Raw genomic sequence first — 25,282 nt, 5'->3', positions numbered from 1 at the left:
CATAAGGGGCAGTCCTTTTACTTATATCTTTATTGTTTATTGTCTATTTCTCCCACTAGAATATGAGCTCCATGAAGGCACATATTTTTGTCTGTTTCATATACTGTCATATATGTAGCAATATTTGTAATACGAAAGCATGAAGTTTCAGTGACCTACGCAAATTCACGCAAGTTGGAAGTCAAGACTCGACCTCAAGGAGGCCGAGCATGGTGACTCACGCCTATAGTCCCAGCACTTTGGGAGGCTGAGGTGGGTAGATTACTTAAGGTCAGGAGTTCGAGACCAGCCTGGCCAACATGGTGAAACCCTGTCTCTACTAAGAATACAAAAATTAACTAGGCCTAGTGGTGTGTGCCTGTAATCCCAGCTATTCAGGAGGCTGAGGCAGAAGAATGGCTTGAACCTGAGAAGCAGATCTTGCAGTAAACCAAGATGGTGCCATTGCACTCCAGCCTGGGCGACAGAGTGAGACTCTGTCTCAAAAAAAAAAAAAAAAAAAAAAAGATTTGACCTCAAGGAGTGTAATTTCAGAGCTCTCCACTGTAGTTACAGTGCAATCCCACATCTCTTCTTATCCTTTTAAGATTATTCAAATGCCAACCTTCAAGAAGCTAATTTTCACATTCAGAATTAGTCCTTATTCTCTAGTTTCATGGCATCCTGTTTTTAATCCCCTTTATGCTACATGTCAGCTTATGCCTTTAAATATATCTATCTATTCATATATCCAGCTAGGTAAGTAAGCTCCTAGTGGACAGCTTTGATGTCTGATTTTTCTTTGGATATGCCATGTCAGGCACTGATTAGATCACTATTGGATGGATGAATTCATTTATGAATATGTGAGTGATAGAACTCTGAGACAGGAGAAAAATGTTAATTTATAATTCAGCAGGTTAATATTGGGCAAATATAAATGTTAACAAAATTTCCCAAACCAAGTAGTATTCAAATAAGCAACAGTTTTTAAGGGAATTGATAGATTATTCTGATAATACAGGGGGCCACAGAAACTACTTGAGAATGTGCTCTGATGAGCAATGCATCAGTGGTTAAAGGAACAGGGAAGAGCTGAAATAATAAATCAAAGGCTTTTCTAATTGCAAGAAAAACTAAGCTGGCTGCAACTCTGAGTAATAGGAATAAAACTAATAGAGACTGCTAATGGACCTAATCATAAACTGTACAAATATTTTCCAATAGAACAGCTTAAAAGTATGGAGAGGATTTCCCGCCCCCCACCCCGTTCTTTCTTGTCATCTCCATTTTTATTAACTTTTTTCATTAACTATACCGAACAGTCATAGATATTTCTTTTATTCCAAATGTGTCTGAAAGTACCCAAATGTAATGGATCTCCATATATGGGCTACTTCAAATGCCAAGATTGATAGCAAGAGGTCTGACTTTGTGTAAACAAGCAATCCTTTGCTTTCTCATTTCAATGGTAATATTTTCCAATATAATGTTTCAAAGTCTATTTAGAAAACACACACAATAGAAACAGACACTGAAAACTAAAATCCAATATACCGCTATACAACTTAGGTGTGCAAAAACAATATATATGTATGGCAGATAAAGATATTTTAAAGATTCCGGATAAAATATTAGTAAAACTTAACTTACCTAGCCATCTGCAGATGCTTTTTCCTAAGAATAATGAGGGTAACAAGCAACAGTCCAATTAAAAGTGTGCTAAGGATGGCCAGCACGGAGATCACTACCACATTGGGATTCATCTCTGTAACTAAAGAGATAAGTTGTGCATTTTCATCATAGGTTCTGTTACAGGGAACCAAACAGAACCATTCATTGCTTTTCATCTAGTCTTAAGGGCAATGAGCTTACGATGATACCAATAATAGTAACAATCATGTTCCCCAAGCCAGCAATGACCTCTTCCTGGTCAACTGTAACTTAGCAAACTAGACTGATAAGTGGTATTCAGGTGTCTGGAAGAATTGAGTCCCTTTCAAAGGCCTACAACATTCAGGATATTCTTACACAGGGAAACTAAAGAATGAAGAATACCTGTGCCACAGTTTAAATTCATTTGAAAGCTAAAAATATGGAAGTCATTATCATGCATTATCATTTTTTAACATTTTCGCAAGCTTAGAGGGTGGCAACCCCTTATTTTACGCCCATGATTTTGAAGTCAGAAAGCACAACTGTATACTTTGCTTACAACTAATAATGTATATCAAAAAGACATTAGCAAACTACCATCTGCTGAAGCACTTAACACATTACTAGAAGCAGACATTCTGATGATCCGTGGCCATATGTTTAGAGGTTTTCCATCTGCACAGCTCAAGAGATAAAACCTAATAATAGGTTGTAGGGCCCTGAAGAACAGCGGTCACGTCCTTTTCATGTACTCTATATAAAGACTTATCTCCTGTGGCACTTACACATTGTCTACTTCTTCCTACTACACGGAAGAACAGGATATCAAAGGCAGGAACATAGGTTTAATATTGTTATAAAACTCTTTAAAATGGGCCTGAGGACTCATACCATCTTTTGCATTGATCATAAAGTCACAGAATGAGCAGGTGCATCTGATCCCTAAGGTTCTGGGTATTTACCACTTCCCATTTGGGCCAGCTTGGCTCCAGTTTATGAGTAGAGTGCTTAAACAGAAAGAACAATGGACTCATGATCAGAAGAGCTTTTTCACTTGAGTACTGCTATTTGGAGAGAAGCCATTTCATCTGCCCTATGGGCCTCATTTTCCTCATTTATAAATAAGTTTAATAATATCACCTGTTATGCTACATTGTCATGGAGCTGACAAGGAATGATGGACATTAAGGTACAGTTGACCCTTGAACAAAATGAGTTTGAACTGTGCAGGTTCACATATATGTGGATTATCTTTCCTCTCTGCCACCCTTGAGACAGCAAGACCAAACCCTCCTCTTCCTCCTCCTCAGCCTACTCAATGTGAAGACCATGAGGAAGATCTTTATGAAGATCTGCTTCCACTTAATGAATAGTACATATATTTTCTCTTCCTTACGATTTTCTCAATAACATTTTCTTTTCTCTAGCTTACTTTATTGTAAGAATACAATATATAATAAATATAACATACAAAAATGTGTTAATCAACTGTCTATATCATTGGTAAGACTTCAGGTCAACAGTAGCCTATGAGTAGTTAAGTTTTGGGGGAGTCAAAAATTATACATGGATTTTCAACTATGCAGGGGTTGGCACTTCTAAGTCTCTCATTATTCATGGTCAACTGTATATTTTAGAAAGTGTACAAGGATGTAGGAATGAGAGACCATTAAAATACTTTGCAGGTATATTTTTTGTCCTCTCTTCTGAAAAAACAAAAATTAAAAACAGAAAACCAAAAAGAAAAAAGAAAACAGTCTGCTCCAGTCATCCCTGAATTTAGCAGCTAAATATATGACTAATATTACAGAAATGGAACTAAACCAGTGAATTTATGAGTGACTTTATTACAAGAGGCTTCATAGAGGGTCTCAGGTTGCAGAATCAGACTCTAACAAACCAGGAGTAACACATGTAATACAACTAAGAAAAGAATAAGGAAATAAACAGCATCATTCCAGACCTTTCATTAACCTCTAATTTTCCCACTTATACTTTTGGCTGGATTGGAAACTTTCTTGCTTTGACCCAGTTATCAATTATGTCATTCTCTGATCGGTGACAGATGAAGACCAAGGCTAAATAGATGAAATTGGATTGATAAGAGTACTGTGCCTATTACTGAAGAAGATGAGATGAGTTAGCAACTAGCATTTAGACAGCATATACTAAGGATTTAAGTATTTTATTTCTAAGCTTCAAAACAACTCAGAAAGTTACATATTATTATTCCAATTTTACAGATGAAAGAAAAGCTCAGAGGCACCAAATGTCTTTCTCTAACTCCATAGCTAGTAAGTGCACTTTGGGATTGAAATTGAGGACTCTCTGACTCTGAAGCTTGGGATTTCTTGGTGGAATATTGATACAAATATATATATATATATATATATATATATATATATATATATATATTCAAAAAAAGTGAGAAAAATATGGAAAAAAATATGGAAAGAACTTCCAAAGACCAGATTTCACTAATGTGTATAATTACCCATTGTTGAGACGGCTATGAACGTAGGGACACTGGGGCTGTCATGGCTAAAGCTGGTGACACTACAATTGTAGGCAGTGGCAGGAAGAAGGCTGGAGATGGTCACGACATGTGAAGAAACAGCAACTGGTTCCTGGGGTTTCAGAAAATAAGATAAATTTTAGGTTAACTTCATCTATATTTTTTAAAAATATATTTCATAGTTGAGTTGGTAATAGATTGACAGAGTAAAAAATGTATAAGATGACAAAGAATAGCATTGAAAAATGTTTCCTTTTTTCCCCATTCCCCATGTGACCAATTCCCTTCCATGGAAGCAGCATTATTCCATGTTGTCAGGCATTATTTTTCTTCCCATATGCATTTTATGGATGTATGAACATATATGACACAGTTAAAAAACATAAGTGATGGCTTAGCTTACACATTATTCTGCTAATTTTTTTACCTTAGCTATCAATATATTTTGGTGCTTTTTCCATGTCAGTACAGATTAAGCTGTTTTATTCTTTTTAAGGGCTGGACAGAAATCCACCGAAAGGACATACCATACTTTATTTAATGAGCCCCGGTTGATGAACGTGTAAATGATCTCTGATTTTTTGCTATTGCAAACAATGCTACAATGAACTTCATTTCACAAATTTGGGAAGACACACACATATGCATATAGACACACACACACACATATATATATACACACATATATACACACAATATATGCATGTAATATGTATGTATGTGTGAACGTACACACATACACATATACTCATATATTCTTTGCTAGTGTCACATTCTTTGAACTGCTGAGTCAAAAAGTGTACATTTAAAATTTTGAAAGCTATAGAAAAATAGTTCTCTACAGACATTTTGCAAGTTACTCACCTTTGGCATCAATGCGTGACAATGCCTGTCTCCCTACATTCTTTCCAGTACCATACATTTGCAAACTCTGAGCTTTTCCATTATTACTAGTGAAAATTGTATATTGTAGTTTTATTTTGCATTTTTTTAACCATAAGTGAGGTTGCTGAAGTTTTCATCTGTTCAAGAGATTTCTGTATTTTTCTATGAAATATTTGTTTTGGGTTGTTGACCTTTACCTTTTTTGACTTGTAGCAATTCTTTATATATTAAGGACACTACACCTTTGTCTGCATTCTTAGCTTTTATATAACATCCACTAAAACATGTCAACTATCCGCACTAAGAAACATTTAGTATTAACTTATTCTTGAGTCAAAGAAGTTGCTAACTTGGTGGACCCATGGCCAGACTAGTGACAAGTACTACTGTAGAATAGCAAAAGATGAGCCAGCATCTTTTTCAAAACAAGATTTTGAAACACCCTTGCATAAAGAAATGAGAGCCATCAGCATTTTCTTCCACTTCCTTCTCTTTCACTATTCTATAAAAGAATTATTCTAAGGAAAGACTTTTGCTAACAGGACTCAGTTGTAGTAAGTAGCTAACTAACCATTGTTTTCTTAAAGGAAGGCATCACTGTAGTTACAGAGAAGAAAATCCATTATTGGCAGAGCAGTTATTTTCCAAAAGGATTCTTAGAATAGAGAAAATTCAGCTGTTCAGTACAAATCAACAAGAGATACATTCATAGAAGGGAATCTCAAAAGGAGAAAGGAATCAAAGCAAATTATCTTAGCATTCAATATGAAAAGATTTGCACGCCCAGCATTCCTTTTTTCTTCTCAATCTCATGAACTTCATTATTTAAAAAAGATCAATTACTTATGTTCACAGTATTAGTCTACACACTATATTATGTAAAATCCCTAACAAATCTGTCCTTTTCCTTTCACTTCTGGCTGTGAAATATTTTTTCCTTGTGGCGTTGCCACTCATAGACCTGCAGGTTCATCTCTTTCCTTCCATTCATTCTGACCTGGTGAATAACTCTGTTTATCGTATCTGCCATTTGTAATTCTAGAGCTTTAGCAATAGCCTTCTCTCAGTCTTCATTTTTGCAATAAGACTGTCCCCCCCTACAAACTAGATATGCACGTTTCTTTTAAATTCTCTTGGTAGAATGGACCTGTCTTCTGGTACTTATATTTTACTTTACTTTTTTCTATACTTATGCAATGTCCACACCATATAAAAATGTTTTGAAGGCAAATATTGATTCTATCATGTGTGTTCTATTCAGTGCCTTTATATACTTGGCAAATGGTTCATATTTGTTAAATTATATTTTATATGGTAGGGTCTTTCTTCCCTTGATCAATTCAGTGGCCTACTACCTTTATTCCTTTGTCTGACCTGGAGTGATTTATGAATTAGGAACAAGTGATACAGACAAAGATAAAAGTTCTCATAACAACTTCTGGGCTTGATCTAAGCCTGCTGTTAATTTCTTTCACTGAAACACAAAAGAGCAAATAAACAGTTTTCATTTTATATAGCTCAAAGAAACAGAAGATTCTTATTTTGCCCAGATAATTAGCCTTACTTAAGTTAACTGAGAAAAGGTAGATCAAAAGGTACAGTACCTGAAGTTTGGTTTTCTGACTGGAGCCAACTTGTTGACAGAAAACTTCAAAGAAATCAGCTACTCCCTCTTCCACCCACAGCAAAGTCACTGAAGTCTGGGTTTTGTTCACTGCGAAGAGTGATTTGGGTGGAGCTGGTTCTGAGCAAAGACAAAGTTTTTTAAAAAATTTTATTTACTAAGTGTATTCTTTCTTCTTTCACTAATAAGCAGGTGAAGCATCCCCCAATTCAAATATAGGTAGGTAAGAGCACCATAAAGACTTTATATTGCCTTTGAAATATGTCCTTTCATAAAGATAGCTATCTAACTTGGAAGGCAGAATACTTTGCCTTTTCCCCCTTCCATTTTTTTACTTCTCTTTTCAGAACACTTCTGTTTTCTACTTCAGTTTCATCATAGACATAATCTATTAATAGTTTCTGTGTCATTTATACTGAAGTTAGCATTGCCCTGATAATACAGAACTTCCTGGATGAGAAACAAAAATCTACACTTAATAAAGGTGGAGAAAAATGAAATTTGGTGTGTTGTCTTCTAATGATGAGATGCAGTTTGGTATTTAGCCAACAACCTGTCTTTCTTTCTCTGGAAACTATCTGGAATGATTCAGACAGAAAAATGGCTGCTTGAAAACTTAGTCAAAATTTAAAAAGATAAAGCTAAACAGATAGTATCTTTTTTTTTTTTTTTTTTTTGAGGCGGGGGTCTCACTCTGTCACCCAGGCTGGAGTGCAGTAGTGCGAACACAGCTCACTGAAGCCTCATCTTCCCTGGCTCAAGTGATCCTCCTGCCTCGACTCCCAAGTAACTGGGACTACCTGGCTTATTTTTGCATTTTTTGCAGAGATGGAGTTTTGCCATGTTGCTCAAGTTGATCTCAAACTCCTCGGCTCCAGCAATCCACCCACTTTGGCCTCCCAAAGTATTGGGATTACAGGTGTGAGCCACCGTGCCTGGCTGATAATATAAGTTTTTAAGAAAAGAATTGATAGAAGGGGATTGGAAGATTAATAAAACATTAGATAAATTTTTTATCTTAGACATTTTATCTTAATAATAAATAAATCCATTCGTAAAGGAAGCTGTGTTATCTGTCCTTTTCATTCTTATTTCTTGTAATTGAGTCACTGGCATTGCTCTCTTGAGACCAAAAAACCCTGCCTGTTCCTCAATTCTAATAGTCATCTGCTGTCTCATTCTCCATTCCTGAATGTCTCCTGGTCTGCTTGTGACCCTGTCTTTTGGATATTGTCTTTCCCTCTAGGTCCCCCAGTATGCAGAGTGCTGTGCCTGAACTCAAGGTCTTAAGCTGGGGTCCCTGTTACCTGCTCTCAGACCCCCTGACATTGCTTATTTGGACATATTGTATCTTGCTGCTAGGTTCACATAACAGCATCCTCCATCCACCTATATGCGCCTGTCAGACGACTACCCACTGTTGTAGGTTTCTTCCTGCTTGTTACTTGGATTTTTCATTTTCTGCCCCACTCTCCTAAGTCTGTTCTCCAGCTCCTGTCCTTTAGAGGTGCTTGAAAAAGTCCTGTCGGCCATTTCACTGCTTTGACAGGTACGCATCTTTGTGTGGGAAGATTTGAACCTTGTTTCTAGAATATCATCATTGTGGCTCTGCCCAGGACCAAGAAGTATGTCAAAATCATTCTTGCCATGATTTATCACAGATCTCCTAAACTTATGTCCAACTAAAAAGAAGCATGTTTCTTTCCTGCAGCAACTTGACAAGGTTAGGCAGAAGAGTTGAAGGAGGAAAGAGTTGAGTTCTTCTTAGGCAAGCAAAATTCACAATAGGTGTCAGGAGCCCTTTTTCACTTGCAATGAATTGTCCAGTCCTCCAGACATTGTATTGTCCCACTTCTGCTCTGAGGAAGACTGCTAATGAAACACAGAGGTTAATTTCCACTTCTCACTTCCTTTATAACTGCCTTTGCTAATAGGATTATGTCCTTTAGGGATTCTGACTCATGTGGAACTTGAATCTATAGAACCAAGTGTGAAGTTGTTTGGGGGCATAGATGAATGATTAGTTAGGCTGAGCCTAGGCTTTTCTTTTTAAAAAATGCACACTACAGAATTGTTCCTCAGTCACAATTCTGAGGCTCTTCCCTTATTTCTCAGTCCCAGAGAGCATATCTTTTAAAAACTCTTGTTACCTTTTCCTTTAATCCTTTTTTTTTTTTTTTTTGAGATGGAGTCTCGCTCTGTCACCAGGCTGGAGGGCAGTGGTGGTGCAATCTCGGCTCACTGCAACCTCTGCCTCCCGGGTTCAAAAAACTCTCCTGCCTCAGCCTCCTGAGTAGCTGGGACTACAGGCGCGTGCCACCATGCCCAGCTAATTTTTTTGTATTTTTTAGTAGAGACAGGGTTTCACCATGTTGGCCAGGATGGTCTCGATCTCCTGACCTTGTGATCTGCCTGCCTCTGCCTCCCAAAGTGCTGGGAGCTGGGATTATAGGCATGAGCCACCACGCCCAGCCTCCTTTAATCTATTTTTAAATTATATTGCATGTCTAGACTTTTGTGATCACACTCATTGATCATCACAAACTTGCTGTGCCTCTTTTCCCTGGCTCTAATCAATTCTTTCTTCATTTTGTCAACAATGGATTAAAATCACCTTAAAATGCCATTTCACTCATGTTAAATCCTATCTGTGCATTGTCTGTGGTATCACATCCAAACATACCATGTCTTTAAGATCCTGCTTAAACTGGCTGCATGCTATCCGACCAGCTTCACCACCATTCCTGACACACAGATGTGTTGCCTCCTGGGAAAGACAGTCTTCTCACTGAACTTCAGGGCAGTGCTCTATGTCAGCCCATGTTTACCTTCAATCAGTATGCTCTTTATTCTGCTCATTCGAAGGTCAAGAAAAAGTCTTACCTCCTCCTTGAAGTCTCATTTGGTGACTCTTTCTCTTAATGATTTATCCCTTCTCTGACATTCTACTGCCTTTAATTATTTCCTATATAATCTATGTGAGTGAAGGCCTGATTCTAGTAGATCCTATTAGATTCTTTAAGAACAAGGGTCATGTATTATAAATGACTTTGTCTTCATCTGAAGTAGCCACCTATAGGTACTCAATAAATCTTATTTATCGGCTGATTTAAAACATGAATCAAGATTCATCAACCAAAAGAGGAAGATTCAAGCACCAGGCAAGACCAGACATGCTGAGGTTGTATCTTAATGTTCTCTTCTGTTTTTATGTAGATAAAATTATCCAATTTCAGGGGCAGAGTCAAGAACTATCATGAATTATTGCAAGAGCTCCCAGTGGTCCAAGGAATATGACATGAATACTGCAGTGAGGGTTTCCTTTGTTCTGGCTGAGAATGTGGCTCTAGGTGATAAGATCCTCAGGAAAATCTCCTAAAGGTCTGGGACATCTAACAACCACGTAACAAAATTTTCTTTTTGGGTGGAATATGAGGGCAATAGATTATTTCAAGGTCCCTGCACCTGTGATCACTGTGCCCTTTTCTGGAAGACGTTTACATGTCACCTCTGTAGGTCAATGAATACGTACATAAATCACCTGCTTGAGGACTGTTCAGGATCTTCGTGATTGGTGTGCTTCCCTAAATTAATCAGGCAGAAATTTAACTCTGGTATCCCAAAGGAAACAAAGAAAGTTATTACAATTTATTGTTATTATAATTATGAACTTATTACTATTACAAGATTTCACAAGTGAAAGTATAATTGAATTGGGAGTGCTTATAATTAGATTTTCCTACTCAAGACAACAACTGTCCCAGGAAATGTTTTAAAATGTAAGAATTGGAATGTGAATTGTCCAACACAGCCACTAGCCACATGTAGCTGTTGCGTACTTGAAATGTGGCTAGTCCAAATTGAGAGGTGCTGCAAATGTAAAATACAGACAGAATTTCAAAGACCTAGTGTGAGAAAAGAATAAAATATCTCATTAATAATTATTTGTATTAATTATATGTTGGAACAATATGACCTTGGATATATTTGGTTACATAAAGTATATCAAATTCCATTTTACCTGTTTCTTTTTACTAGTTTTTAATGTGGCTACTAGAAAATTGAAAGTTATGCATGTGGCCCTTATTATGTTTCAAGTGAATAGTACTGAGTTAGAGCATTTCTTCTTATTGCCTAAAGTAGAAGTCTGGAAATTTCTGGCAAAAACTGGCTAGGGGGTTCCCACTTCTCATGAGAAGTCAAGGCCAGCTCAGTGCCACAGCCTAGGATGGTTTAGATCAAGCTTGTCCAACCCATGGCCCGTAGGCCGCATGCCGCCCAGAATGGCTTTGAATGCAGCCCAACACAAATTCATAAACTTTCTTAAAACATTGTGAGATATTTTTTGTGAATTTTTTTTGATTCATCAGTGTTAGCATATTTTGTGTGTGGCCCAAGATAATTCTTCTTCCAGTGTGGCACATGGAAGCCAAAAGCCAAAAGACTGGACACCCCCGGTTTACATGACTCATGTTTTCCATTCTCAGAAGCACAAGATTAAAGTAGATAGTGGCTAAATATTAATTAGGCAATTGCTTATGATAGGGAATACAATGACATCAAAAGCATTTTGATTGCTTTCTATCTTTGTTATGGGATGATTTATATTCCCTCCCCCTAAATTCATATGCTGAAACCCTAACCCTTAGTACTTCAGAATGTGACTATTTTTTTTTTGAGGCGGAGTCTTGCTCTGTCACCCAGGCTGGTGTGCAGTGGCATGATCTTGGCTCACTGCAAACTCCACCTCCCAGATTCAAGCGATCCTTCCACTCAGCCTCCTGAGTAGCTGGGACTACAGGCGCCTGCCACCACACCCGGCTAATTTTTGTATTTTTAGTAGAGACTGGGTTTCACCATGTTGGCCAGTCTGGTATCGAACTCCTCACCTCAAGTGATCCACCCACCTCAGCCACCCAAAGTTTTGGGATTACAGGCGTAAGCTACCACACCCAGGATGAACAGGGCCTTTAAAGAGGTGATTAAATTAAATGAAGCTGTTAGCACGTGCCCTAATCTAATCAGACTGGTGTCCTTATAGGAAGAGGAAATATAAACAGTAAAGAGATGTACGAACACAAAGAAAAGACCATGTGAGGACACAGTTACAAAGTGATCATCTGCAAGCCTCAGGAGAAGCCTACTGTGCTCACACTTGGACCTTGAACTTCCAGACTCCAGATCTGTGAGAAAACAAATTTCTGTTGTTTAAGCCACCCAGTCTGTGATATTTTGCTATGACAGCCCTAGAAAACTAATACAGTCTCTTACTATTCAAAATACCAAATATGTCCCTTTCTGCACGAGGGATGAAAAAACCCTATAAAATATCAAATACAGTCAGTCTTCTAAAGCAGAAGGATAGGAAAAACCCAATAATGTTGTGAAGAGTAAATGAAATTTAAGACAATGTATACACAAACACTTTACATAATGTAAAGCCACATAGATATTAGTTATGGAACATCTCCTGGCTATTGCTTTTTCTCTCTCTAAATGACATTTTCAATCATAACATTTTCAATATTCTCATGCTCCAAAATGTCAAATTTCCTTTTGTTTAAAATAACTTCACAGTCCATGATATTTGGTGTGAGTACCTATGTATATGGGTAAGGGGGATAGACATACCATTTTCATAAAATGAGGTATAGATATAGGGTTGTTTGCTTTTAAATACCCTCTAAAAGCTTTCTAACATTGCTGGCATTCCACTCAACTAGCTGGCCCTCCCTATTTTCTTTTCTTCTCTCTCATTCCATGCCTCTCCGGGTTTGGACTGAGAATCCAATCTAATTTTATAAGAAAATCAAGTACAATGCATAGAATATGGGCAGACTGGAAGGCTGCAAGGCCATCTCTGCCATTTAATTTAGATTGGATTATGAGAGGCTCAAGCTGTTGCCTAGGATCTCTGGGGAGTGAAAGTGACCTTCCTGAAGTGTGAGCTAGTGTCTGATTCTTATTCTGTGCTCTGGCAGCAAATCTCTTCCTTTTCTCAGGAATTCCAAAGGGAATAGTCAGATGTAATATTTAGCCTAGGAGCAGAATGTAATGTGTTTATTGTCTAAAACCCATCTTTCTCTGATAGCTATTACATTGTTTCTTCTTTTAATGTGACTCATTAATTTAGCTTCCTAGAGAATGATGTTTATGAGGCCAAGATTATATCCATAAGGACCAGCGTGGTGAGTCATTTTACAAATGTGCAACATTGGTAATAAGGAAAATTAAGTAGAAAAGTATTGTTAAAATTATCTTAATCCATGATCCACATAACAACATTTATTTTCAATCTTTAGCCTCACTGATAACAGTTTTTTAGAACGCTTTTCATATGCAAAGCATAAATGTTAACATCTATATTGTCATAAGTCTTTTAAATTTATTTTTATTTTCCTCAACTCAAGCAACTCTGTGTTAAGCAGTGTAAGTCATATAGCATATTCGACTTGGCCAAAGGAAGCATCTGCAATGTAAGCAGTGTGGGCTGCAGAAACTATGCTCAAGTTGATGAAATAACATCTGCAAAAGAAAGCACTATCTGAAAGGAAAATAAACAAGAGGTATAGAAATTATTCAGGGTGAGTTAAGATTGATATGCAATGAAATTAAGGAGAGAAATATTTACATTAAACAGCAGAAGTCTTTGTTAGACCTGAAGTTTATTAGACCTTGTCTTGTTGACTTAGGGAAATTCTTTTCCTAGATACATTTAACAAGTAATTTGAACATTTAAAAAAAAAAACAGGAAATAAAAAAAAAATTCAGGCAAATATTTAGCACCTGAAAACACATTAAATTATGAGGCCTTTTTCCTATATATAAAAATAAAATTTTCTCAGGAGTTAGAAATGTCTGTCATTTGTATTACTTTTTAACTATATTCTTTTTTTTTTTGAGACAGAAATCTCAGTCTGTCACCCAGACTGGAGTGCAGCGGCGCAATCTCAGCTCACAGCAACCTCCGCCTCCTGGGTTCAAAAAATTCTCCTGCCTCAGCCTCCTGAGTAGCTGGAATTACAGGTACCCACGACTACACCCAGCTAATTTTTGTATTTTTAGTAGAAACAGGGTTTCACCATGTTGGGCAGGCTGGTCTCGAACTCCCGGCCTCAAGTGATCTGCCCGCCTCGGCCTCCCAAAGTGCTGGGATTACAGGCAGTGAGCCACTGTGCCCAGCCTTACCTATATTCTTTAAGGCTTAGAGATAGCAAGTATAATATCTTCTTCTGTGAATCACTAGATGGGTTGATAGTTTTAGTACCTTAAGTAACTTCTAAAGATCAATAGAGTTTTTCAGAGAAAGCTCCCATTTAACATTACTTTCTTTTTTTTAATTTTTAAAAATTTGCATATGTTTATGGGATACTAGTGTAATTTCATTACATGCATAGATTGCATAGTGGTGAAGTCAGGTCTTTCAGGGTATTCATTACCCACATAACATACATTGTACCTGCTAAATAATTTCTCATCATCCACCCACTTCCCACCCCCTCACCCTTCAGATTCTCTTCACTTAGTTTCAAAACAAATATCTGAATTCCTCCTTTTCAGTGGTTCCAGGAATATGTGCTTTTACTTAGCATTTTTATTTTGTTAGGAGTCACATATCGCAAAATTCTTAGAATAAGATCAGCACTTTCATTGCATCATTAATCTTCCTGCTTTTATTCTGAACTCAGGTATGGAACGAAATTCTAAAAGTTGAAGGAGCATAAAAGATCATCTAGCCCAGACTCATTTTATAGATAGGAAGCTGGAATTCAGAGGGTCCGAGTTACTTTGCTATGGTAACACAATTTGTTTGTGAGGGCAAGAACTGGGATCCACACCTCTGGACCCCTAATCAAGGGTCCTTCTTATTACACCTGGTTTCCTCCCAATCAGTGAGTTTCCCAGTCAGTTGCATATAAGTGGGGATGACCAGGCCTCCAGAAAAATTCCTTTGCTTAGAAGACCAGCTTTTCTGGAGTGGGAACTTGCTTGTGTATTTAGGTCAGTGCCAGACTTCACAGTCATTGCCCTATGTGTCCCTCCTTCAGATTCTTCCAATACATTGGAGAGAATCACGTACCTGCAGAATATGCAGTACCTTATGATGGGCAGGAGAAATGCCTTTAGAGAAGTGCTAAAGTGGGCCGGGCGCGGTGGCTCATGCCTGTAATCCCAGCACTATGGGAGGCATTTGCAGGCAGATCAAGAGGTCAGGAGTTCGGGACCAGCCTGACCAAAATGGTGAAACCCCATCTCTACTAAAAATACAAAAATTAGCCAGGCATGGTGGTGAGCGCCTGTAATCCCAGCTACTTGGGAGGCTGAGGCAGGAGAATCGCTTGAACCTCGGAGGCGGAGGTTGCAGTGAGCAGAGACTAGGCCACTGCACTCCAGCCTGGATGACAGAGTAAGACTCTGTCTCAAAAAAAAAAAGCAGCACCAAAGTGGTTTGGTATGCCTCTGGGCAGTTGACAAACCACGGTGACACTCAGAAGACTGCAGTGAGGAGGGGTATATTGAGGCGAGGGACTGGTTAGTGTCAGGCCCAGGTACAGAGCCATGGGACTGTGGCATGGCTGTCACTGAGAACCTAAATCAGAAAACAATGCTTGCATGGGGCTGCTGGCCGTGGAGGTATATATCAGAAGAGTAGCACGGCAGGTATTGCCCCCTGCAAACCTAAAGAACATGCATGTGTTTATCTTACAAGAAGTCAATCAGAAGAAACCATCCACAAGCGGCTATCATGATCTTCACTCTGCTCACTATCCCATTAATGCCCATATGGTCTGTTTGTCTGTCATTGTCTTCCTGAAGATATATCCAGACCCAATCCTTCCACTGGATCCCCGGGTTCCATCTCTTCTGCTCCAATCAAGGACATCAGACCAAGTCTGACCTCTAACTATGCTGCATCAACAGTTTTCTCTGTTTTGTTGGATCATTTTGCTTAGCCTACAGACAAGCTGTTTTCACTCACTTAAAGAAAACAAAATAAAAACAAAAAAACTACCAAAAATTCTTGGATTCTTCTATTCTTTAGCTCCTGTGCATTTTCTCTCCTTCCCTTTATAATATAATCCTCAAAGATTTTGTTATTCTAGCTATTTTATGGTTTTCTCCTTTCATTCTCTTTGAACACCTTTTAATTAGATTTTTTTTCCGTCACCATGGCACCCAAATGCCTCTTCTCAAAATCACCAGTGACTTCTGGGCTGCTAAGATCAGTGGTCAATTCTCATTCCTCATCTTACCAGATTTGTTCACAGGTTTGACCTGGACAATCTCCACTCGCTGAGGCTTTCTCTTCCCTTGGCTCCTGGGACAGGACACTTTTCTGTGCTCTTTCTTGCTTCCCTGGCCAATGCTCCTCAGTCTCTTTTGCTGGTTTTTACTCACCATCTCCATGTCTTAAAGTTGGAGTGGCCCAGGGCTTCGTTCCTGGATAGCATTATTTTTTCTTTATTGAGTCTTCGTTAACTCATCACATCTGTCGCCTGCCTACACTCAAATTTATATTTTTAGTCCTGAAGTCTTCACTGAATCCAAGCTCCTTTATCTAACTGCCTGCTCAGTATTTATTTAATGGTTTCATAGGAACCTTCAAAATGTTGACCCACCCAGACCTGAACTTCTGACATTGCCCCAAACCAGCCTGTCCCATAATCTTCTCCAAGTTAATAAATCAAACCTCTGTCTTTCCAATTGCTCAGGCCGCAAATCTTGCTGTGTCTCTAGGCTGCTTTCACTCATTCATAGACAACATCTAAGTCCATCAGCAGATTTTCTCAGCAACACCTTCAAAATAAATTTTGAATCTGACCACTTTTCATCGCCTCTGTGGCTCCCAGTCTGACCTAAACAAGTATAATCTCTTATCTGGACAGACTCAGTGTTCTCTAAACTTTAAGGTGACCATGTAATTTATCAAAAATGTCCACACGGGAACACTTTTGGGGCAGAAACGCCTTGCCCCAAATCCTAAAGAGGATTACTGCCTTTTAACTAATCCGTAAGAGTTGCAAAGTGGTATTGTCTAAGGCAATGGGGATGTATGGTCCTATTACCTAATTGGCTCCTTCCTGCTCTTATCCTTGCCCTGAACAATCTATTATCACCAGAGTGACCCAGTGAAACCCGTTAGGTTATGCGCCTCTGCTTAAAGCACGCAATGGAGAATCATCTCACTCACAGCAAAGTGTCTTTTCAATGACCCTACACGGTCTGTTCCCTTGCTACCTCTCTGCCCTGTATCTATGGCTCTCCACCTTGTTTGTTCCACTGCAGCCACACTGCCTGCCTGACTTTTCCTTGAACTTGCCAGGAACACTATGCTTCCATAGCTGGGCACCTGTGGTTCCTTCTGCCTACAGAATCTCATCCCAGTGATCTCTTTGGTTTACTCCCTCATCTCCTTTAGGCTCTGACTCAAACATCACCTTCACAGTGACACTTACTCCACTCCTCACAAAAATTGCGCCCATCCCCCACAGCACTTCCTATCTTCTTTTCCTCTCACTTTTCTCCATGACACTTATCACCATTTAACATTCTTATATTTATGTTTATCATCTCCTTTTCTCCATTAGAATGAGGGTTGACATTTTTGTCAGTTTTGTTCATTTCTGTATGCTCAGAACCAAGAATAGTGTGTGGCATATAGTAAATGCTAAATAAATATTCACTGATTCACAGGATGAATAATTTTTTTCAAAAAAAGTATAAGACCTTAAGCATTTTATTAGCTTCTTTCTAGCTGACTGGCAGCCTACAGATTTCTATATATCTATATCCATATTTGAGAGAGACAGAGAGAAAAAGCCTACTATCCCCCAAATACTTAACATTTCAAAGTATTTTGATTTTTTTCTTGTCCATAGCCAAAGTATGTTTTAAAGATTTCTAATCTCTATAAAGGTTTGTATGAGTAAGATTAAGAAAATCAAGCCAATGTCCCTAAGACCAAATTCCAAAGAGGAACGGAAAGTCACAAAAGTGGGTATGAGGCTCCTCCCTATTCTGTTAAATTTTTTAATAGAAAAAATGAAGTTTGAAGGAAAAAGGCCACACCCCAGTCCAGGAATAGAAGCGGCAGATGAATAAAAAGTACGAAATGACTGTTTCTGGACCAAGACCTAGCAATGTATAAAGCATGTCACATTTCTCTAAGCGCCAGCTTGTTCAAATGAGGACATAGCACTGAATTATCTCCAAAAGCTCTCCTAGCACTAAAGTTATATGATTCCTTATCTCGAACGTGCCCGAACATGTCTGTGGTCAGGATAAAGCAGAAGTTTGATGATGGTGGTGTGCAATTCTGTTTTTGTTTTGTTTTGTTTTGTTTTCTCTGACCTCCTTAGCTGTTCCTTTCCACTCTCTCTTTCCGATGCTTCCTGCTAAGCTGAATTTCTAACTGCTGGGGTGGCTCCTCTAGAGTTGATCCAGGGCTTCTCTTTTCTTCCCTGTCTTTACTTACTACTTGGTGATTTCATCCAGACACTTCCAAATTTATATTTCCAGCCCAGAATTCTCCCCCGGCCTTCACATCTGCACCGGGATATCCAATAATCATTTTAAATTTTTTTACATCCAAAGAAGAATCCTTGATTCTTACTTCACCCTAAATGTCCTCCTCCTGTAGTTTTACCAGTCATCTCAATCTCAGTGAATTGCACCACCATTTGTCCTAGTTGCTCAAGGGTGAAGCCTGGGAGTCATTAATTTCCCTTTCCCTCACTTCGTGTTTCTGCCCTATCAGAAAGTTCTGTGGACACAACCTCCAAAAGAGCTCCTGAATTCTGTCCACTTTTCTTCATCTCCATTACAACCACCGTAGTCAAAGTCACCATCACTCTCTTGCAACTTCTTTGAATTAGAATATAATTTTTAAAGCTGGCACAAATAGCCCCTTAATTAGTTCCCCTACTTTCATTGTTGAGACAATAATCCCTTTCTCATTAAGCAACCAGAGGGATAGTTTTAAATGTAAATCGGATTGTTTATTTTAAGTTCTCTAAATGGCCCTTCATTAATCTGAAAATAATATTCCAACTTCATGCCTTAAAAGATCTATACCCAGGCCTGCCTGTCCCCTCTGTCTGGCATCCTCCTTCTTGGCCTTTTCATGGCTGGTTCTTCTTGTTATTCAGACCATAGCCTCCATGGCTTCCTCAAAGAAAGCTTTGACCACACAGTCATTCTGCACCACATTTCCCTGTTGTAGAGCACTGTACAGCACTATTACCATCTTCCCCTTCACTAGATCATAAGCTCCTTCTGAACAGAAAGTGAAAGTAGTGCTCTGGGTTCATTACCCTCACGACTACCACAAGTAGTCTGGCATCTGAGTAGTACTTAGAAGGTTCTTAATATATATTAGTTAAATGGATTGATGAATGGATATTCTATTACCAGAGAGCTATTTGTGATGTGTCCAACACGTCTCATTCCTGTTTTTTCTTTCCTTTCTTTTTCTTTTTTTTAAGGTTGGGAAACTGATTATCTTATGTAGACTTAACATGTCCTCTTAAAGTCGGCCCAGGGATCCAGGTTGATTCACCAAGACTAGAAGATAGCAATGACTGACTGTCAAAGGGACCTGTCATCACATACCACCAAAGTTTCGTGAAACTGCTGGCAACCTACAATTCCTAATGGGATGGTTGGTTCAACATCCTGGGAAAAGCACCATTATTGGTGCATTTCTTTTTGTGGATGTTTATTGATGATACAATGTTGAGAATTATTGGCAACTGTTTTGAGGGCTCTCTACCCTTGCACATGACACATTAGATTAGTTTATATGATACTGGACTCATTGGTAGTTTGGTTTCTTTCTATAGAGGTAGAACCTACCCTCTACGACACAGGAGTCATTCAGAGGCATTCTAAAGAGGCCTCTATTACAGATAAATTGAACTGCAGGTTAGCCCAACCAGTTATGGCCCCAGCTTTAACAATGGCATTCTGATTCAAACATGCTCTGAAAAATCTGTGCCAAAGTTGTATTTTTCTTTAAAGGAGAATGACTATGACTTCTATATATATCAAAATGAATGCTGTGAAGAAACATAAAACAACTAGAATGAAAGTTCTGTAAAAAAAAAAAACACAGACACACACAAAACCTGCAATTCAGGTACTACTAAAGCAAGATATTATTTCACTTCTCTGAAAGGTTAAACTTGTTCCGATTAAATATTAACTGGAATACTATGTTCAACTCTGAGGTCCGCAATTTCAATTCATTCAACAGTATCTGTTAAGCAGTTATAGGTGTTCAGGCATTGTGTTATATAAAATGGAAAGGGCTTATATACACAATAACATGATTAGTAGAACAGATCTTTTGACTAAAGGATAAAAACCAACATTATATGTTTTCAAGAAAATAAGAAAGGCACATCATAAAAAGATTGTTTTGTCTACAGAGAGGAATAAGATAGAAACAATATTCCATTTGATATTTAAGATACCAATAAGAAAAAGGTTATTGATCCTAAGGGTTACATTAACTAGAAATAATTTCCATGAAAACTCAACTTTCCTTCTTGTAAAGTTTAAATAAATTTTCCAAGCTGGTTTACATAGTCCATTCTGTCATCAGGGAGACATGGAGACTCCAAACATTTTGATAAGTTTGGGAAACTATCATGGTTTTAACTCACAGTCCTATGTAGATACAGTTGTACCAGTTCATGACTTTGACTCATATTCCTGAGGCACCATAGACCATGATGTCACATGGAAATTTCAGTGAAGTATCCAATAGGCCCACTAAATGCTACTTTGATAAGACTACCTCTGAACTTAAATTTTAAGGGAGACTGAAAAAACCAAATGAGTTGGAGAAAGTTGCTAGGACCTGAGAAACACTTAATAGCTTCCTGTATTAGTAAAGCTTGGAAAAAGGAAGACATTGGGAATATGAGCTCAATCTTCAAGTAATTATGGTTACCTGGAAATGAGTTTTTGAACTGCCCTTTACACCCACAGAGGACAGAGTCAGAGATAATGGCTGGAATTGGTAGACAGGCAACTTTTTTCTTAATAGAAAGATTATGCAAAGTTGGAAGTTGGTGCTCTCCACATTCGTAGAATTTAAGTATAGACCACAAGGGAGGAAGAGCAGATTGCCTTCAGTGCAGGAAAGGTAAGAGACTACCCTTGATCCTCAATCGGGGCACTAGTGCCCCCTTGAGGGTGTTTGAAAGTTTGGAGGAATGTTTTTATTAGTCACAGCAGAGGGAATTAGCTGTTCTTTTGTGGTCAGGACTTAGAAATGCTAGCTGTCCTGGAATTATTAAGAGGACACCAAATGAAAAATTGTCCCATGTCCCACATCCCACATGACTTTCAAATGTCATACCAGAGAAAATCCACCATAAGTGTAAATTGCAAGTACTTTGCTACATAATATTGAAAGTTTTTAAAAAGAAATTAAGTAAAATAATTTGGAAGGAAGTTGTCATGAAAAGACATATTTAAATCCAATTAAGATAGTATTTAAAATTATAAATTATTCAATAATATAATTTTTACTTCCATAGTGTCTAATCAACACATCACATATTTCCAAATTACCTATACAATTTTAAAGTATTTCAGCACAAAAACTTAGCTTTTGTCATGGCAAATATTAGACAAAGAAATTTAAGACTCAGTGACCTATGCATTGAGTTCTGGAGAAATGCAATTACTGGGTAAATTGAAGAAAGATCGTATTTTTTGTTTTTTAGATTTTCTAAAATTTTTCTAAAAGTACATCACTGTCAACAATACTACCCACGGTATTTAAGCTACTAATAAAACAACCGCGAATTAGTCTTTACTTACAGCTGCTAATATGAAAACATGTAATAACAGAGATGGCTTGAGACTGTTATGAACAAATTCAGACACAAAAATTAGCAGACATCTTAAAAAATGATGTCACTAAATTGCATTAACTATATGGAAAACACTTTTATTGCCATTTGATAAACTTAATTTTTGAAATATGAAAATTATAAAATCTCTGCTGTGAAAATTACATATTGAAATTATGCATTTAGTTTTGGGTTGCCACTCTTTCGGTCATACTGTCTCTAAAGGTCTATCACACAACTTTGTGTCAATCCATCCTCCATTGTCTGTGGCAGATTTTAGGATACTGTCTTCGAGTTTCCCTATAAGTATCAGAAACTAAATGTATACCGCAATAAATGGTCAATTTTTGAACGTAGAAGATGTATTTTGTGTTACACAGTCACTTTCCAGTTGTATGCTACACAGTCACTTTCCAGCTGTATGTCATAATATAAAGAATTATTTTGACATTACACTACACAAAAAGATCCAGTTCATTTGCAAGAATGTTAAAGTATCTGTTTTTCCTTATCCACATCCTATTATTTTTCTTGGCATATTATCTTACAGAATGAATTTGGAAGTATTCCTTCCTATTCAGCTTTTTTGAAAAGTTTGAGCAGGATTGGCATTAGTCCTTCTTTAAATGTCTGGTGAAATTCAGGGGTCAAGCCATCAGGACCTGGGCTTTCTTTGGTAGGAGACTTTATTATGACTTTCATCTCCTTGCTCATTATTGGTTCATTAAGGTTTTCTTGTTCTTAATTGTTCAGTCTCATTAGGTGTGTTCAGGAATCTATCCATTTCTTCTAGTTTTCCAATTTGTTGGTTTATAGCTGTTCATAGTAGTCTCTCATGATTCTTTGTATTTATGAGGTCTCTTATTATGCCTACTTTTTTGTTTCTGATTTTATTTCTTTGGGTCTTCTCTCTTTTTTTCTCAGTCTAGCTAAAGGTTTGTTGATTTTATCTTTTTAAATAACCAACTTTTTGTTGTGTTGATCTTCTGTATTTATTTTTAGTCTCAATTTCATTTATTTCTGCTCTGACCTTTACATTTCTTTCCTTCTACTAATTTAGTGTTTGGTTTGCTTTTGCTTTTCTAGTTCCTTGAGGTACATCATTAGGTTGTGTATTTGAACTTTCTACTTTTTTATATTAAGGGCATTTATTGCTATAAACTTCCCTCATACTATGGCTTTTGCTATATCCCACAGATTTTGGTATGTTGTATTTTCATTTTCATTTGTCTCAAGAAATTTTAAAATTCCTTTCTTAATTTCTTCATTGACTCATTCATGTTCAGGAACATGTTGTTCAATTTCCATGTGTTTGTTTATTTTTTGAGATTTCTCTTGTTATCACTTTCTAGTCTTATTCCATTGTGGTCAGAAAAGATACTTGATATGATATCTACTTTTTGAATTTGTTGAGACTTGTTTTGTGTCCTAAGATATGATATATTCTGGAGAATGTTCCATGTGCAGTGAAAACAATGTGTATTCCGTAGCAGTTGGGTGAAATGTTCTTTAAATGTCTATTAGGCCTATCGGGTCTCATTTGTAGTTTAACTCTGTTGTTTCTTTGTTGTTATTCTGTTGGATGATCTATACGTTACTGAGAGTGGGGTGTTGAAGTCCCCTCCTATCATTGTAATTAAGTCTATCTGTTCCTTTAGATCTATTAAGGTTTACTTTATTTACTTAGGAGCTCCAGTGTTGGGTGCATAGATATTTATAATTGTTATATCCTCTTGCTAAACTGATCCCTTTATCATTATATAGTAACCCTTTTTGTCTGTTTTTACAATTCTAGATTTGTGGTCCATTTTATCTAATATAAGCATAGCTACGTCTGCTTTTTTGCTTGTTTGTTTTCCAGTTGCATGGAATATCTTTTTCCACCCCTTCACTTTCAGTCCGTGTGTGTCTTTACAGGTGAAGTGGGTTTCTTAAAGGCAGCATATAGTTGGGTCTTATTTCTTTATCCATTCAGCCACACTGTGACTTTTAATTGAGAATTGAGACCATATACATCCAGTGTTATTATTGCTAAGTACGGATTTACTACTGCCATTTTGTTGCCTATTTTCAGATTGTTTTGAGAATCCTCTCTTCCTTTCATCTTTTGTGGTTAAGTGATTATTAAGTGTTATGTATTAATTTGTTGCTTTTTATTTTTAATGAACTGATTATATGATTTTGTGCTGTGGTTACCACGAGGCTTATAAAAAATCTTATAACAAGTTTATTTATTTATTTGCTTATTTTTAAGATGGGCGTCTTGCTCTGTCATGCAGGCTGGAGTGCAGTGTTACAATCACAGCTCACAGCTCACTGCAGCCTCAATCTCCTGGGCTAAAGTGATCCTCCTGCCTCAGCCTCCCAAGTAGCTGGGACCACAGGCATGTGTCACCATACCCAGCTTTTCTTTTTTTCTTTTCTTTTTTTTTTTTAGTAGAGATGAGGTCTTGAATTCCTGGGCTCAAGCGATTCACCAACCTTGACCTCCCAAAGTGCTGGATTACAGGCATGAGCCACCATGCCTGGCCATAACAAGTTACTTTAGAGAGATGACAACTTATCTTAGATCATGAGCAAAAGAATAGAAACAAAAGCAAAACTACCACACCTAAAAATCTAACTTCATCTCTCTCCACTGCCCAATTTTGACTTTGTTGCCTCAATTTACATGCTTTACATTACCTATCTCTTAACAGGTTGCTGTAGCTATTATTATTTTTAAAAGATTTGTCTTTTGGGCTTTATACCAGAGTTATGGATGGATTGTACACCACAATCACCGTAACAGAATATCCTGGGTTGGTCCATGCATTTAATTTTCCCAAAGGTCTAATACCTTGAAAAGTTTTCTTTTCGCATGTGTCTTTTTCTCTCAGATTGAAGAACTCTCTTGCAATTCTTGTATGACAGGTCTGGTAGTGGTGAATTCTTTCATCTTTTGTCTGAGAAATACTTTATCTTTCCTTCATATTTGAAGGACAGTTTTGCTGGATTCATTATTCTTGGATGGCAGTTTTTTTTCTTTGAGCACTGTAAAAATGTTCTTCCTCATGGCCTGTACAGTTTGTTGCCAGGTGAATTGCAGCTTGTTTACCTGTTATTTGCTCCTTTTCTCTTGATGCTTTCAGGATCTTCTCTTTGTCCTTGACCTTTGAGAGTCTGAGTATTATACGCTTTGGAGTGATCTTATTTGAGTGGTATCTGTTTGGTATTCTCAGACCCTCATGAACCTGGCTATTTGTACCTGTCTCAAGTTTTGGAATGTTTTCTATTATTATTTCTTTCAGTAAACTTCCTTATTCAGCTCCCCCTTGAATACTAATAATTCTTATGTTTGATCTTTTAAGGTTTTTTTAATACCTTTTTTTTTTTGACAGATTCTCGCTCTGTCACCCAGGCTGGTGTGCAGTGGTGCGATCTCGGCTCACTGCAAGCTCCACCTCCCGAGTTCACATCATTCTCCTGCCTCAGCCTCCCGAGTAGCTGGGACTACAGGCACCTGCCACCATGCCGGCTAATTTTTTTTTTTTGTATTTTTGTTAGAGACAGGGTTTCACCATGTTAGCAAGGATGGTCTCGATCTCCTGACCTCGTGATCTGCCCGCCTTGGCCTCCCAAAGTGCTGGGATTACAGGTGTGAGCCACCGTGCCCAGCCTTTTTTTAAAATATCTTATAGTCAGACTTCACTTACTTTCAGTCTTATTTTTCTTTTTTCTCCTCCAATGGTGTATTTTCAAATAGGCTTTGAGCTC

General features: G+C 37.7%; 1 protein-coding gene across 2 annotated transcripts in view; it reads right to left on the bottom strand.

Moving 5' to 3' along the window:
• The window catches only part of PTPRO (protein tyrosine phosphatase receptor type O), a 265,422-nt gene that overhangs the window by 44,036 nt on the left and 196,104 nt on the right, over positions 1–25,282 (bottom strand). For both annotated transcript variants that reach the window (XM_016923013.4, XM_016923014.4), the window contains exons 13-15: positions 6,640–6,779; positions 4,130–4,262; positions 1,633–1,753 (exon numbers count right to left, since the gene is read on the bottom strand). In XM_016923013.4, coding sequence (XP_016778502.3) covers positions 1,633–1,753; positions 4,130–4,262; positions 6,640–6,779 — 394 coding nt within the window. The remainder of the gene's footprint in view (positions 1–1,632; positions 1,754–4,129; positions 4,263–6,639; positions 6,780–25,282) is intronic.

Source organism: Pan troglodytes, chromosome 10, assembly GCF_028858775.2.
Source record: "Pan troglodytes isolate AG18354 chromosome 10, NHGRI_mPanTro3-v2.0_pri, whole genome shotgun sequence".
In the NCBI taxonomy this organism is placed as follows: Eukaryota; Metazoa; Chordata; class Mammalia; order Primates; family Hominidae; genus Pan; species Pan troglodytes.
Note: the sequence above shows the minus strand (reverse complement) of the source record. Positions and strands in the feature narration are given on the sequence as shown.